Raw genomic sequence first — 17709 nt, 5'->3', positions numbered from 1 at the left:
AACCCTAGGTTTGAACTTTAGAAACTGTAATGTACTAGAAATAAGACACCCAGATTATGGCCCTCTTGTCTGTGATTTGTGTACTGACCAGAGAAAGGAGCATAAAGAATGTTGCAGAATTAAAAGCGAATCTGTCTTATCTCAATATGCATATTTTCTTCACATTTGTCAATTTGAAGTTTGAAATATTCATCTTCCTGTCCCTGGAATTGATGGCATTTTACCAAGGTCATCTGAAATTTGAGTTTTTAATCCAGCTGTAAGTCACATTTTTCTGAAGAATACCCTAAAACTCAACTATGATAGTTTAATCAGCGCATCCAAAATTATTTCTGGCTCCTTGTGAAAATTGCTTTTTTGTATGAGGTTTCTGTTTCGGCATGCCAGGTATTACATTCCTGGGAACAGCGTAATGATGCTGTACACGGTGGAGATAAGGACATTAGCTAGACCAGAATGAAATGAATATTTAGAAGTGCAGAGTGCCATTCAGATAACCCCCTGAACATGTGCAAGTATTGTGTAACCCTGTCTGAACATCATGCAGTGTGAACAGGAAGAAGCCTTGAAATAAACCGATTCAGTACCCCCAATTTACACTTGAAACCTTGGCCCAGAGAAGTTGTTCAGGATTACTTATTCAATGTCACTCAACAAGTTTGGCTAAGGGGATAGCCAGAATGTCAGGACTTTCAGTCCAGGGAGCTTTCTCCCCTTCCCCATGCTTTTTCTTATGTGATATAACAAATAAGAGTATTTCAAAATATGAGTGTACAAAAATTGATGGACTTTCCTTTATAATTCTAGGAGATAACCAAAAGATAAGTAATTCATATGACAACAAAACTAAATGATAAATAGGACAGCATTGATTCAAAAACAATATTTAATAGTATTTTCATCCCAATAGTCTACCTATTTAATAGGCAGATAGATATTTATTAATTATCCACTATGTACATGCCAGATAGACCCGGTCTATTACAGGAATAAAACAGATGGGTTTATAGCTATGTTTGTCTTTTGGAGATAGGATTTGATATGGACCTGTTGCAAATAGAAGCAGGAAAAAATGAAGAAAGCATATGGCTCAGGTTTGGCAAGGCTTCTGGGAGAAATGGGTTATTAATAATTAGGGTTGTCATTTGCAGAATGACAATGAGGGAAACGATTTCTTTCATGGGTCCTATAGATTTCCTCCTCTTGGATGGCAGAAATGAGCCCAGGGGTCTAGAGAGTTGATGGTGATTAGAAAACAGATGAATCTGTCCGAAGACCTAGAGTGGCTTGCTGGGCAAAAGCCAGTAAGAATCACATCCAAGTTCTGGAAGGTACCCCTGGAAGGTGGAGCCCTGTGCAGCCTCTGATATTTGGTGATGGTCTTATCAAAACAAAACAAAACAAAACAAAAGAGAGAGCTTGAAGTGATTGAAACTGAAAAATAAGACAAGCATAAAGGTAGATTTATTACACAACATGCCCAAACAAGGGTGGGACATGAACAGAAATGCACCAAGTTTCCAAAACGGAACCATGAACGCCATGGAGCTGGAATCTGTGTCATCCGCACAAATTACTGGAACTCGTTTTTTTCCGACTTTCCTTATGAATGTATTTGATAAGGAAAATGTTAATACCCAGTTTTAATTTTTAAGGCATTTCCAGGTTACATATTGATAATGACATCGACTAAAATTAATCATTTAGTAGCCTCAGAAGGGAGCTTCATTTATTGGGTTACAGTCCAGCCCGCTCCTTTTACTGCTGAGGAAAGTGTGATGCACCACAGTGTCCTAGGAAACTGGAACATAAGGATTCACTGAATGGATTTAACTGCTCAGAGTCCTATGTTCAGCGAGTGGCAGAACTCTTCCTGAGTTCATGCCTCACAAAGCTCAGGTAGTGATTCTTCCTCCACCATCCACCCCCCCCCCCACCCCCAATTTACAGGTGCTGAGCATGAAGTACAATTTTTTGCTATTTATCAAAGAAAAACATTTTATCCTTAGCATATTATTACTACTAAGGGATTAATGCTTGGACAGTGTTAGGTATAAATTTCAGCTAATCTAAGCAATTAATAAGCACACCTGTTCTCTAGTCATTCTACTCAAGTAGGCATTGACTGTAAAGTGAGTGTATTTGTCTGGTTAATCATGGCTTTTTAACTATGGGTGAGAGCCATTGGCATGCCAAGGAGACCCAAGAAAGCCATGACATGCCTTTCACTGAGTCCCCTCTGGTATAATGCAGGCAACCCTCTCCTGACCTTACTTCCTGTGGTTAACATGGAAGGCCAGCCTCCTGACCCACATCCTAGACTCTCCGTTTCAGTTAGTCTTAAAATGGGGCCCAGAAGTCTTGAGTTTTTAAAATTCATAGGTAATTCAAATACATAGCCATTTGGGAACCTCGGTTTGTAGCATAATGTATTAAGTGTCATTTTGCAAAGACTTAAAAGTGGGATTATTGGTAATTCTTCTAATAAGACCAGTCCCCAGAGAGCCCTTTAAATCATAGACTATGGAAGTTTTAGTCCAGACCAACTTTGCTTTTTTACCTAGAAAGTTTTTCTCCCATTCCCGTTTCAAAGCTGGGACGAGCTATTGAAGTTGTGGATGTCATCTGGTGGTGGTTACTGCTGTGCTAGGGGTTTTGGAAAGACTTCTGTTTAATTGGCATGCTCCCCACAAGCCTGCCAGGCCCTGGGGATATGTGGCATGTGCAGAACTTACAAGGCAGGCGACATAAAAGTATGTAATTCATAGAGTGAAATATTTCGGAGCTTCCTTCACTCTTACAAATTGGTCATAAAATAAAAGCCACAGACATAACATTCCTATAACCATAGTTGTCAAGAATGAAGATTCATTTGGGAGGGGGTGAGGATGAGGGCCTTTGGTGTATACTTCTTTATAGGACACCCCAAAAAAGAGTAAGTATTCAAAATTTGTGTGCAAATGATAATAGGAACGTTTGATTTGGGGTGTAGCTTTCTGCAAGTTTTTATTGAAGAAAATGGGGATTTTTGAGGTTGATCTTAAGAGGTCTATAGAAGTCTTTTCATAGTCATTATCATTGGAAGGTATTGTCTTGATACACATGTCAAGTGCATTTAGGATTTCATGCACATTTTGCTATAACTGTTTCCAACTTTTTCCTTTCCCAGTGGAAGTGGTTCACAGTATCTGAGGTAGCTGGAGCTGCCTCTGATAGACTAGGGGGAGGAGTGAAGGGAAGACTACATCCTCCTGCTCTTCTTCCCCCATTAGCTACTTTGGCACACTGGGTTTTCATTAGCTTCTAAAGTATATCCTCAGGAAGGAGAAAGAGAGACCGGCTAATCCACTCCTGTGGGCTTTGACGGAGCATTCCAGGGTCCTGAGTAGTGGATGAGTTATGGCCAGCGATACTGGTCGTGGTAGGTGACTATTGAAACATAACATTTAATGAGATTGGATACATTTAAGATGTAACAAAAGGAAATAGTATCTCTATCACAGAAGTCAAACTAAACATCTTTTTTGCCCTTTATGCTATAGTATACTAGAGGCCCAATGCACAAAAATTCGTGCAAGAGTAGGCCTTCCTTCCCATGGCTGCTTGCACCAGCTTCCTTCTAGCACCCGGGATCCGGGCTTCCCTCCTCCTGCTGCCCGCAGGCACCCAGGACCCGGGCTGGCTTCCCTCCGGCCCCGGCTTCATCAGGAAAGACGTCCGGAAGATGTCCAGTCTAATTAGCATATTACCCTTTTATTATTATAGATTATATAGAGTGTTATCTTAGGGTTCAGGAGAACTAGGAACTGGGCTTTAGTTGTTACATTCCACTTTTGAGCTTTGTAACCTTGAAATTGCCAGCTGTAATTTACACATCTAAAAATAGTCCTAACATAGACCTCACAGAGTACTTGAGAGGGTGAAGAGACAATATAAAGAAAAGCTCTAGCCAAGTCAAACACAGATTGGGCTGGGGGTGGGTGATACAGGATGATGGTGTGGGGATGGTGGTGGTGGGTGGATGATGGATTATTCTAAATTGCTTCTAGATCTTAAACTGTTGTTCTATGAATGTATGATCTATGGGAAGAGTCGGACATACAGGGGAGTCACGAAGGTGCTATTAACGGTGCTTAAATTATTTGGTAATTTGAACTCCTAGAGAAAGGCATGGCTAGAGTGAAGGCAGTTGTGCTGTTTGATTCAATATTGTTAAGAAGAATTCAAAGGGTTTACATGGCATAGAGCCTGGGACAAGGTCAGGCTCACCCCTCCATAAAAATCAGTCCCTTTTCTCACCATCATTCCAGAAAGTACACTTCCAATAAAAGATGTCAATGACTTTTAAAGCAGACCTTCAGGAGCAAATCTATAGTTCTACCAAAGGCAGGGATGAATCAACTTGTACTGTTGTTAATTTTAATACTTTATCCAATATCAACACAGTGAGTTGGCCTGCCTAAATTTGTCAATTTCTAGGGCATTCCACAGGACTCTTTTTTTAAAAAATGACTTAAAAGCCTCACCCTAAATTTGAGAGGTTTTTGTTGGTGATAGTGTACACCGTGTCTTCAAAAGTCACAAGACTGATTCCTAAAGCTCTGTGTTCATGCTCTGTAGTTGTATGTCAGTGTTTAAAGAAATAGTAAAAATGGAGCCACAGTGGGGATGTTAAGTTCTCTCTTCTTTTTACATATTGTAGATAGAGCTGCAGGAATAATGCAATGATTTTTCTTTTTATATGTTCTTTTTAAATAACAAATATGTACAACTATTATTTGGGAGCTTCCCATAAGACTAATGAAATAACTGAAATGAACATATTTTAGAATCTAACTAACTAATAACCTAAAGTTAAATAACATCTTTAGCTCTTAGCAAAGGGGTATAGATAGATAGTAAGCCTGCTACTATATGGATTACCCAAGAAATTCAAGAGATATTAAATGTTTTCACCTATGGTTTCTAAGTAAGTGCCTCAATTCTTCATTTAAATCTTCTAAGATATACCTATGCTCTTAGAATAAAGTACTTAGTATGTGGTAACTCACATCTTTTAGGTCATCAATTCATTTATAACAAATTCTCCCTTGCTGTTCTGTGCTGTGCTAGAAGACAAGGAAAAAATGCATTCACCCAAATTCTTGAGCAGCTTATTTCTCCAAAGAAATTAAAATTTGTGTTTATGTTGGCAGCTCTATCACAACCATAGTCCATACCCCACCCTGGTTACTATGGAAATCCAACTTACAAACACTATTAATATCAATGCATCAATCATAAAGCCCAGTTCTACTTCCCTGGATCACAACCTCATAACTAAGAGCTAAATGATTTATCTGACTATCTGAGCTTCTGTAGTCAGCGACAGGGAACAGATTTCTTGGATACTTACTGATTGAACCATAAGTAAAATGACCTGTTATAATGACTATCTTTTTACCTTGATGACTTTTATTAGCATTTGTTCAGAAAGGTCAGCTGTATTTGAAGATTCTCCTGGTCTCATATTTTAGCAGAATCATTGTGTTAATTAGTGTCAAACAGTCTATTTAAATCCCTCATGCTGGTCCAGCTGGTGTGACTCAGTGGTTGAGTGTTGACCTATGAACCTGGAGGTCACAGTTTGATTCCCGTTCAGAGCACATGCCTGTGTTGTGGCTCAATCCCCAGGGTGGAGCATGAGCCAATCAATGATTCTCTCTCATCATAGATGTTTCTATCTCTCTCTCCCTCTTCCTTCCTATCTGAAATCAATTTAAAACAAAAATCCCTCAAGCTGCCGAGAACCAATCAATGTCTACTGAGGCTCTATATCAGGGGTGGGGAACCTTTTTTCTGACAAGGGCCATTTGAATATTTATAACACCATTCACAGGCCATACAAAATTATCTAATTAAAAATTATCCTGCTATATTTGGTCAAACATTGAATTAACTCACCCCTATTACCTTGGCAGGGCCAGACCAAATGATTTTGTGGGCCTTATATGGCCTGAGAGCTGGATATTCCCCATCCCTGTTCTATAGATAAAGGTGTGTTCTAGGCCCTGTGAGGACATCTAATAGGAGATACTGATTGGCCCTAAATAAACAATGTTTTACTCATTGAAAACACACACACACACCCACACACACACACACATATACACACACACATATACACACACATACACACCCACACACACATACACACACACACACACACACACACAGGAAGAATTATGTCAAAATGGTACAGGACTAGTTGCTAAATGAGTGATACTATGTTTACTCTCATGACAATTAGCCTTTAAGCTCCAAATTTATGAAATGATACTCTGGATATAAAATATTTCAGGAAAATAAGTAAACTTACAATTACAGAACAAAATTTAAAATTACATGCCGACAGCAAGTTTAGGGTATGTTTGTGTTGTATTGTTTTCTTTAGCTTTGGGCCTTTTTATGGTCTTCTGTTATTAATATGAGCTGAATGAAAGAAACCTTGGAATATCGTTTGTCAAATCTTGCCACAAGGCTAGTGTTCAGAATGGAAATAATATCTTTATTGGGGATATATTAGTTGTGTCAGTTAATAATGGTGGATTTTGTAATCAAAGAAAACACGGTAATTTCAAGAGAAACACCAAAAGTGCTTTATTTAAAATAATGTCCATCACCAGCTATACATTTCCCCCATCTCTCAGGTAATTTGTGGATACCATCCCAATAGAACTTTTCTTGTTTTGAGGCAAACCATTCAGAGACCCAATTTTCCACTTCTTCATATGTTTTGAAGTGCTGCTCAGAAAGTGCGTGTGCCATCGATCAGAACAAGTGGTCATCTGAAGGAAGAAGGTCTGTTGAATACGGAGGATGGGTTAATACTTCCCAGGCAAGATCTTTTAACGTGTCTTTAACTGGTTTTGAAGTGTGTGATGGTATATCATCATGAAGCAAAATTACTTTGCCGTGTCTTCTGGAACATTCTGGTAGTTTCACGATCAAAGCGTGGTTAGAATTGATTATTTGTTGCCAGTAGTGGTCAGTATTAATGGTTTCACCTGGTTTTAGAAGCTGATAATACACCACACCTTCCTGATCCCACCAAACGCAGAACATTGTCTTCTTTTCGAAGCGATTTGGCCTTGCAGTTGATGTTGATGGTTGACTTGGATCAACCCATGATTTTGTGCATTTGGGGTTCTCAAAATAAATCCACTTTTCATCGCCAGTCACAATTTGATGCAAAAAAGACTTTCATGCTGTTGAAGCAACATTTCACTGATGACTTTAGGTTTTCTATTTGTCTTTCGTTCAGTTGATGTGGCACCCATTTTCCTTCCTTTAAAATCTTTCCCATTGCTTGTAAATGATTGGAAATTGTTTCCTGAGCAATGTTTAAACTTTCTGCAAGTTGTTTTTGAGTTTGGCATGCATCTTCATCCAATAATGATTGTAATTGTTAGTCTTCAAACTTTTTCAGTTGACCTGGATGTTCTTTGTCTTTCATGTTGAAATCATCACTTTTAAAGCATTTAAACCAGCATTCACAAGTATCTGTAGATGGAGCATGTTCACCATACACTTTCTGAAGTATACGATAACTTTTATTCAAAATAAAGTAATGAATTAAAACTTCCCTCAAATACTCTTTTTTGACATGATATTCAACATTTTTAAGCCTAAAAATATCTATGATGGTAACACCTTCAGCAAATGTGACACATGAAGTTTTGAAACTTGCTATCAATACAACAAAACAGCATACATATCAACTCCATCTATTGAAAAAAATCCGCCTTATTAACTGGTACACCTAGTAAATATTTAATCAGATGCTTTTTATAATGGCTTCTAAGTCTATCAAGTTCATTATAACTGAGCAATAGAAAAAAAGGAAATAAAAGGCATCCATATTGAAAGGAAGAAGTAAAGCTTTCTCTGTTTGCAGATGACATGATCATGTATTAGAAAACCCTAAAAAGTCCATAACCCTCAAAAAACTATCAGAGCTAACAAATGAGTCCAGCAAGATTGCAGGATACCAGATCAATATAGAAAAATCAATTGTATTTCTATTAATGACAAATCCATCCCAAATGAAATTAAGAAGACAATTCCATTTATAATAGCATCAAAAATAATAAAAGGAGTGAAGGCTTGTACACTGAAAACTGCAAAACATCATTGAAACAAATTAAAGGAGAACTAAATAAGTGGAAAGACATCCTCTGCCATAAATTAATGTTATTAACATGGCAATAGTCTCCAAGTAGATCCACAGATTTAACACTATCCCTATCAAAATCTCAACTGCCTTTTTTGCAGAAATTGACCATTTTATCCTACAATTCATATGGAAATGCAAAGGGTCCAGAATAGCCCAAACAATCTTGAAAAAGAAGAACAAAGTTGGAGTGATTCATTCTTCCTGATTTCAAAACCTATAACAAAGCAATAGTAATCAAGACTGTGATACTGGCATAAGGATCAATGGAATAGAATTGGGAGTCCAGAAATAATGCCATATATTTTTGGTTAGCAGATTTCCATTTCACAGTTAAATGGAGAAAGAATAGTCTTTTCAATAAATGGTGCTGGGACAAAAGGATATTCATATGCAAAATATGAAGTTAGATCACTAGCTCCTACAATACATAAAATTAACTCAAAATGAATCAAAGACCTAAATGTTAGCACTAAAACTATAAAACTCTTAGGAGAAAATATAAGTGTATATCTTTGTGACCTTGAGTTAGGCAATGGTTTCTTAGATAGGACATTAAAAGCACAAGCAATGAATCACTCCAAATTGGACTCCATCAAAATTAAAAATTTTTGTGCTTCAAAGGCCATATCAAGAAAGTGAAAAGACAACCTATAAAATGAGAGAATATATTTGCAAATTCAGACTAAATATAGAACTCTTAAAACTCAACAATAAAAGGATAAATATCCCAATTTTAAAATGGGAAAATAATTTGAATAGACATTCCTCTAAAGTAAATATACAAATGGCCAACAAGTGTATAAAAAATATACACACCAACCATTATTGGTCATTGGGGAAATGCAAATCAGAATCACAGTGAGATACCAGTTAACATCCATTAGGATGGCTATAATTAAAAAACAAACCAGGCAATACCAAGTGGTGGCAAGGATGTGGAGAAATTGGAAGTCTCATGTGGTGCTAGTGGAAATATAAAATGGTGCAGCTGTATTAAAAAGAGTTTGGCAGTTCTTCAAAAAATTAAACAGAGTTGCCATATGTTTACAGCAATTTCACTCCTAGGATATGTTCAAGGTGAATCAAAAACATATGTCCACATAAAAACTTATACACAAATGTTTATAGCATCATTATTCCTAGTAGCCAAGAAGTGGAAACAATTCAAATGTCCATTGACTGATGACTATATGAACAAAATACAATGTAATATTATTCAGCCATATGAAGGAATGAAGTACTTACTGGTTCATACTACAACAATGATGAACCTTGATAACATTATGCTCAATGGAAGAAGCCAGACACAAAAAATCACATATTTTATAATTCCATTTAAATGAGATGTCTAAAATGATAGAGGCAAAACCATAGAGACAGAAAGTAGATTAATGGTCTCAAGGGGCCAAAGTAGTGAAGGAAACGAAAAGTGACTGCTAATGGGTATAGAGTTTCTTTCGGGGTGACCAAGGGTTCTGGAGTTAGATAGCGGTGATGGCTCACCATTTGGTGAATATACTAAATTGTCTACTTTAAAGAGTGAATTTTATTATATGTAAATTATGTCTACATAATTTTAAATTGCTGTGTTTTTCCTTCAGCACTCTAACCATTAAGTTCTAATAAAGCATAATACAACTTGCAAAAGAATATGGTCATTAAAGCACATATTTATATATTTTGTTTCTAAGAAAAACAAGTTCCATGATCAATCTTATAGGTAGCATGAAATTTGACCAATTGTGGTCAATATTGATTAAGGTATTACATATGTGACCTTATCCTCCCATTCCCCCCACTCATGCCCTCACCCCCCTGTTGTCTGTGTCCATTGATTAGGCTTATATGCATGTATACAAGTCCATTGGTTGATCTCTCCCCCTTACCCCCACCCTCCCCTACCTTCCCTCTGAGGTTTGATGGTTTGAAAGATGCTTCTCTGTCTCTGGATCTGTTTTTGTTCATCAGTTTATGTTGTTCATTATTTTCCATAAATTAGTGAGATTATGTGATATTTATTTTTCTCTGACTGGCTTATTTCGCTTAGCATAATGCTCTCCAGTTCTATCCATGCTGTTGCAAATGGTAAGAATTCCTTCTTTTTTACCACAGCGTAGTATTCCATTGTGTAGATGTACCACAGTTTTTTAATCCACTCATCTGCTGATGGGCACTTAGGCTGTTTCCAAATCTTAGTTATGGTGAATTGTGCTGCTATGAACATAGGGGTGCATATTCCTTTCTGATTGGTGTTTCTAGTTTCTTGGGATATATTCCTAGAAGTGTGATCACTGGGTCAAATGGGAGTTCCATTTTTAGTTTTTTTGAGGAAACTCTATACTGTTCTCCACAGTGGCTGCACCAGTCTGCATTCCCACCAGCAGTGCACAAGGGTTCCTTTTTCTCCGCATCCTCGCCAGCACTTGAAATTTGACCAGTTTTTAGTATCAGTGTAGATAGCAAGATAATGAGTCCAGCCTTTCTCCGAGTTACACTGTGAAGGCAAATACGAATTCATCGCTTCCGTTCTCTCATTAAGTTCATGCGGATCCTTCGCACGTAGGTTGATTAAACATTAATTGTTCTGAAGTTGAGGGAAGAATCCTGAGTATTTTAACCCCAAAGTCTCTTATGTGCTCTCTCGCTCCTTCCCAGGTGCTGCCCTTCCCCAGCCAGGTGGTGTACAACAGAGTTGGCAAGTGTGGGAGTCGCACTGTGGTCTTGCTTCTGAGAATCTTGTCGGAGAAGCACGGATTTAATTTGGTCACGTCGGACATTCACAACAAAACCAGGCTTACTAAAAATGAACAAGTAAGTTGTCTTTGGCCATGGTTAAACTGTACTTTGCTTCGATTCATTTGTGTAATTAGTGGGTGCCTTACAGGACATCCTTCAAACCCTGACGGATGAATACCAGATTTGCAATTTCATACTGTATATTTGTCAGAGTGTGGAAGGAAGTTTAAGTTAAGTGTTCTGGTGGTAGTCGTTAAGCCAGGAAGTTTCCGAGAAGGAATACTTTTGTTAGACCAAAGGACAGTGTGCACTCATCATTGTTTATTTAGCTAAAAGTAGCAATGCATAAATCTCAGATAGTTACACCACTGAGCTATAAATAATGCTGACATCCTGATGGCAAAAATAAGAAAGATTTATTTTAATATTTCTTCTCCTATCTTTGCTCACAAGTATCCTAGGAACCTGACTGGTCGATGGGGGCATAAGCTTCCTGTTATGATCAGCTCAGGGGATCTTGAGCTTCCAAAGCAGCATTTGGCATTTTCAGTGGTAGCAAAAGAATGATCCCTTTTCCCAGGAACAATTCTGTCTCCATATAGCCGAGCCATACAAGTGGACATACTGGTGGTAGAGTCTGCTCTATACTCTGCCTGGAAGCTATGCAAACAGATTCTACTTTATAAGCTTACTCAAAAGTAGAGTCAATAGTCTCCATTGGGCCACTTTGCTGATATAGCACAGTTAGGCCTCGTGCTCTCAAGGTCATTTTACAGGGTCAAGTTTGTTAGCCTATCTCGCAAAGTTGCTTCTGTGCCTTTAGTTCTTAGGATGGATGAATAGCCACCAGTATAAGGCAGGGTTTTCTAGAGAACAGAACCGGTAGGATGGAGATATCTATCAATTATCAATAAATAGCTATAAAAGGAGATTTATTATGAGGAATTGGCTCACACAATAATGGAGACTGAGAAGTCCCATGATCTGCCATCTGTAAGCTGGAGACGCAGCAAAGCCATTGGTATAATGGAGTTCAAAGGCCTGAAAACCAGGAGAGCCAAGCTCTAAGTCCCAGTCGAAGTTATAAAAGGAAATGTTCCAGCTTAAACAGTGAGGCAGGGAAAAGGGGGCAAATTCCTCCGTTCTCCACATTTTGTTTGATTCAGGCCTTTAAGAGATTGGGTGATGCACACCCACATTGCGAGAACAATCTCCGTTACTAAGTCCATGGATTCAAATTCTCATCTCATTCAGAAACGTCCTCATAGACACACCCAGAACTATTGTGTAATCTGGGCGCCCCTTGGCCAGGCAAGTTGACACATAACATTAACCATCACTCCACCCAATGAGTATGGAAGTTTGGAGAATAAATAAGGCACGTGGTTTACTATCAGGTTGAGACCACAATTATGGAAATTTCCACCCATGTCCACTTCTTTCTAGCAAAGCCCCACAAAGAAAGGGAATTTACAATGGCCTTTATTTCTCTTTTTTCATGGGGACAGTTTTTAAGATAGTAACATAACCAACAGTACTTGATATAAGCCAATATATTTACTGTCTCCCACAATATAGAGAACAATATGTCCACTCCTTTGAAAACTTCCACTAAAGAGTCTCTGAGTATCAAGTCCAAAGAATCAATCAACAATAAATATTTTGAGATTATCCCTTGAAGCTTCTGTAGTAGGCTATCAACAGAAAAATTATATTTGGTAACATTTCAGGATATTACATTTTATTAATGAGTTTAATAGGGTTATGTTCTCAGATTTCCTTACCTGATTGAAGAGCTAATATGAGGAGGCTGGTCATGTCCTTTTCACTACCTGAAAGAAAGTGACTATACATTACTAGCCCATGTATTTGCAATTTTATTGTAATTATTAAATTTGGTTTTCCTTGGAGTCTTTGAGTCTGCTTATCAGATTACACCTAAATATTGCTATGTATGGAAACTATGCCCAGTTCCCAGAAGCCTCCTAAAACACAGCAGCTCGATTTCAGTTCCCACTGCTGATCAGAGGCAAACAATACAGCAAGGTAACTGAAGTGCTAGACATTGAGATGTTTGGGAATGCCATAGAAGAGAGAGCACAAAATATATCATGTAAATATACTGTGTGATTTTACACAAATAAACAAACCTACTTTGTTTCCTATGAGGAACCGTCTTGAGAAAGTAAAATACGGTTGCAACTGTCAAGAGAAAGATTTAGATGAAAATTTAACAGTAATTGAATAAAGGTGTATAAATTGCTGCCTCTAGAGAAGGGTTAAAGACAAAGTCATCTTTGTCCTCTAAAATAGAAGTGAGCTCTCATCTGTTTGGAATGATTGGCTTGTCTGGAAGCCAGAGAATAGACTAGACAATCTCTTAAGGTTCTTTCCAGCCCTGTGATTCTGTGATATATTTATACAACTTCTAGCGTAGTCTGTGTGTAGTGCAGTTGAAACATTTCTGATTCCTGTGGTCAGTATGAACCAGAATATATTTCATTACTTAGTTACTCCAGATTCCTATTAAATTATAAGGCACATTTTAAAAACTCAAGGGAAAGGTAAAGATATGGTAGGAAAAACAAATAAGCAATTTCGATGTAAAAGCAAACGAGAGCGACAGTGGCCTCTGTGCAGCTCGCTGACCGGGCTGTGACACGCAGAGAGGGCCAGGACACGGCATGACAAGAAACCACGTTTGAAGTAGCTTAAGAATGTTTAAAGAAACTCTTTTCCTTATTATATGTATTCTTTTACTAAAGTTTCAAAGTGCATAAAACAAGCGGAGAAAAATATTATTTTAACCTAATATATTCAAGAACTAATTTGTGGTATGAATAGCTCCTCTTCTTGGTAATTTATTAAAGGAAAGGGTTGGGGGAGTGATTTAGGAGAGGAGTTAAAATTTTTAAAGTCAGTGGTTCTCAACATTAAACAGTAGAACTCTGAAAATGTGTTCCCATGGAAACATTGTTCTATGGAGTTAATAACACTTTACTTCAGGTGCGGAATAGACTGGCTCCTGTGGGCTGGCCCAGGACTCTATCCACCATGTAGAACATTTATTTTATGAGGAAATGTGTACCAAGTTCCAAACTACTGACTTACAAATGAACTTTGGAATGCTATTCACTTATGAGACTTGAATTATCTATACCATTTCATTCATAGACATGGACACCCCACTCTGGCCAGTGTCAAATTCATGCCCATGCATACATTTCTCACTGTAGGGTAGCTGTCACATCTCTCTCTCTTTCTTTCTTTCTCTTTCTTCCTCTCTCTCTCTCTCTCTCTCCACTAAATTTAAAAAATGTACACAGTATTTAATAACATAAGACACTGAAGGGATTACTAAAAAGGAAAGGGAGCATGCAGACACCAAATGTTAGAATGCCTATAAAAATCCCATTACATCTGCCATGTAGACATAGAAATAACTTTGAAGTTACTATTTGAGAAAACTCCGCCCCAACAGAAAAGCAAGGACAGCTGCTGCATGCCAAATGTCAGAACTTCCAGGGCATGGATGCGAACCATGGTGACATCATTTCATTTACGCTCTGAAACCAGGTTTCGATTTCTTGGGCTCGCTTAGATAACCTCGTAGAATTGCATACAATTTGAAAGACATGGGGTGTGATTTCCAAAAGACTCATAACCATTTTTATTAATGGTCTGATGCTATTTTTCAGAACATTGTTCTCAGGACAATGAAAGTCAAAGTGTTGCATATCATAGACATAGGAATTCAAAATTATTTCATTCTTGTTGGAGAAGGGCAAAAATCGTTGACATAGGAGCCCAAAAGATCAAGAAAAAAAAATAGTTTTACTCTCTTATTTATATTGAAGCTACTTAGGTTTACAAAATTGGAAACAGCATTTACTCCATGGTGATTGTTTTACTTCATTATTTTATTTAAGTCTTTTGGACCTAAAACCAGTGAGAAAACTGAGACAATCAGATTGTCACATCAGAATGAAATAGAATAGAATAGAACAGAATAGAATGACTACCTGTTGCACCTGCACTTGAACTTAGGCCCTCCTGAATCCAACAGCCATTCTGAGGCAGTGGTTATCTGTTCTGGCTGCACCGCAGAATCTCCAGCAAAGCCTTTGAAACATAGAGTTGTAATGGCCCTTTCCTGAAGTGTTTCCTGGTGGAGCCCAGAAAACTTCTTTTAAAAAAATAATAGTAAAGAACCACATGAGATTCTGTAGTGCAGACAAGGTTAAGAATCCCTGTCAAAACTATGACATCATTTTCCTAAGAGTGTTCCTGGGAGTCTTAGTCTCCTAAGACACTGAAAAAGAAAAAGAAAAGAAACTACCATGATCAAACAAATATGGGAATTGCTGGCCCTTTGTCCCCGTCTAGGAGATTCACAGTGATTATTCACATTTTAAAGAATGGGGATTCTTTCCATTAAAAATATGTTTAACTGGCTGTCATGTAGTGCTTCCCCATCTCCGTTGGCAGGGAACTCTTTGTAAGTGTGTATGGCTCTCCTGTGCATCCCACAGCTGGAGATCATATCTTCTGGGGCTCCTTTAAGCAGCTATGAAGATGCTGAGAAGTATTTAAAGGGTGGACGACACAGAGAACCAATGTTCCTCGGGTGCTCTAGATTGTTTTAGCCTCTTGGCCAAAAACAGAATTTCTTTACAGTGTTTTAAACTTCCCTTCCCCATTGCTCTCCTCCCTGCCAGTTCTAAATCTCACTGTGGCTATAAAGCAATGCAACGCTAAGAAACAAAACTCACCTAGAGAAACCATGGTAGATTTGGAAGAGGTCTAGAGACCACTGGGATTCCTCCCAGGCCTCCCTGAGGCAGGGTCAGCCGGTCTTCATTGAAAGGTAAAAGTTCACTCATTCATTTTGAAGCAGGTCACTTCGTTGTTTCTTCATTCATTTTGATGGCTATTCATTGGGCACCTAACCATTAATGCTGTCTATTGAGCCCTAGAGACACACCAGATAGGTGTGCATCGTATTTCTAATCCTTTAAGCAGCATAATTAGGAAAGTATTATCACCCCATTTTGTAGGAAGCTACAGATCTTCAATAAGAATGTGGGAGAAGAAGGCTTGGAAGTGAAGTTGAGCGGAATCCTGAGAACTTTTTTAATGCTAGGCTGAGGAATTAGAACAGTATTTAGTGGGCAGTGGGAAACCATTAAAATATTATTCTTAACCACAATGGATCTCAAAATCTTCTTGGGAGATATTTCACAACACGTGTTTCTAGGTCCTACTACAAAGTATTGAGTTAGACTCTTAATGGTGGAGCCTAGATATCTTTGTGGGGGAGGGGAGAAACTCTTGAGGGGATTCCCCACTCACAATTCTAGTGAGCAGGCATTGCATAAAAAGTTCTAATCATTAGAAAGGTTTCCTTTTATTAAAGTGAATCTGCCACGCAGCAAGAAAAAGTCCTCTTTCACCCGAGAATCCCTCAAACCTCTGAAGACCTCACGTGTCCCCTGAGGTCTTATTGAGTGCTGTCTCCTTAGAATGACCCTCAGAGTGTCCTGACTTTAGAGCAGGAGGGACAGTGTCCACAGGCATCAGAGCTGCTCCCACTGAACCTTGGAATCAAACCAAAAAAATTAGGGGAGTCCATTTCCAGGTCACAGGGATGTGCTCACCCAGCTCTGCAAACAAGGCCTGAAAATTAAAAATAAAATAAAAAATCCCTCTCTTTGCAATTGTTGTGGGGAGATTGATTTTCTCTAGTATTCAGACCCAACTTCTTTGCCTTGCTCATGTCATTCCGCCCCCTGGTGGACATCTTCTCCATTGCAGGCATTGTTTCTTGCACTGACTGCACAGCCTGAGGTGGGAAGACCATCCTGACTCTGACCCAGAAGGGCTTCCCCATGCAGGAGGTAGAGAGAAAGGTAACCTGAGCCTACAGACATCCTTCTGGCCTCTGAGGTTAGAGGGCCATGGAGTTCTCCTCTGAGCTACTTCTTATTGGGCTTTGATGTGTTAAAAACATATCTTTTCTTTCATTTAAGATGTTTTGCAAAATTATAGGACATCTAGATCTAGTTGTTCCCGAGGGACACAGGAATTCAGACCCGAGTAGGTCATTACCATGAGTGCTGGCATTCTTTCCTAAAGAAGTCAGGAGCAAAGTCTTCTACTAACTTAGCTGTGTTTGCACAACTGCAGGTAAAGGTTTTCTGCTCTACCTTCCCAGTTAGATTGAAAGCAAAAGATTAGAAACTACTTCCTGGCATATCCTCTGCATTATAAATTCTGTTTGATTCTCACCTTTTTGTTAAAACCTCAATTCTATCTCATTTCCAGATGCACTACTTCCTTTAGATATATCCCATTACACTGTTCTCTCCCTCTCTCTCTCTCTCTCTCTCTCTCTCTCTCTCTCATTAGTATTTTAAATTCATTCCTACTCTTGTTATAAGATAAAGCATTTCCCACCTAGAACTTTTAAAAATATATCTCTGATATATTAATGCTCTTATTTTTTATTATTAATCTTTCCTACCTATTATAATTTCATTTTAATTTTTAGCAAATCACATGAAAGGTAGAAAAAATTATATTCCTATAAACCCTCTTTATTCTCCAGACTTGTTTTACTAACCAATCCCTCCCTCCCATTTTAAGAGGTTATGTGTAGATCAAGTAACAGTGGGAACAGTGAGTAAATTGCAGATCAGTGGTAAAGAACAGGACTTTTGGTGTCAGACAGACTTGAATTTGAATCCTGGCTCCACTTT

The 17709-nt window shown here is 38.3% G+C and overlaps 1 protein-coding gene across 1 annotated transcript in view; it reads left to right on the top strand.

The window, feature by feature from the left end:
* Positions 1-17709, top strand: part of UST (uronyl 2-sulfotransferase) — a gene marked incomplete at both ends in the record, with an annotated part of 166170 nt that overhangs the window by 33972 nt on the left and 114489 nt on the right. The window contains one exon of the mRNA XM_079781154.1: positions 10871-11026. Within this exon, the coding sequence (XP_079637280.1) occupies positions 10871-11026 (156 nt within the window). The remainder of the gene's footprint in view (positions 1-10870; positions 11027-17709) is intronic.

The sequence above is a fragment of the Cnephaeus nilssonii genome (genome assembly GCF_951640355.1).
Source record: "Cnephaeus nilssonii genome assembly, chromosome: 9".
In the NCBI taxonomy this organism is placed as follows: Eukaryota; Metazoa; Chordata; class Mammalia; order Chiroptera; family Vespertilionidae; genus Cnephaeus; species Cnephaeus nilssonii.
Note: the sequence above shows the minus strand (reverse complement) of the source record. Positions and strands in the feature narration are given on the sequence as shown.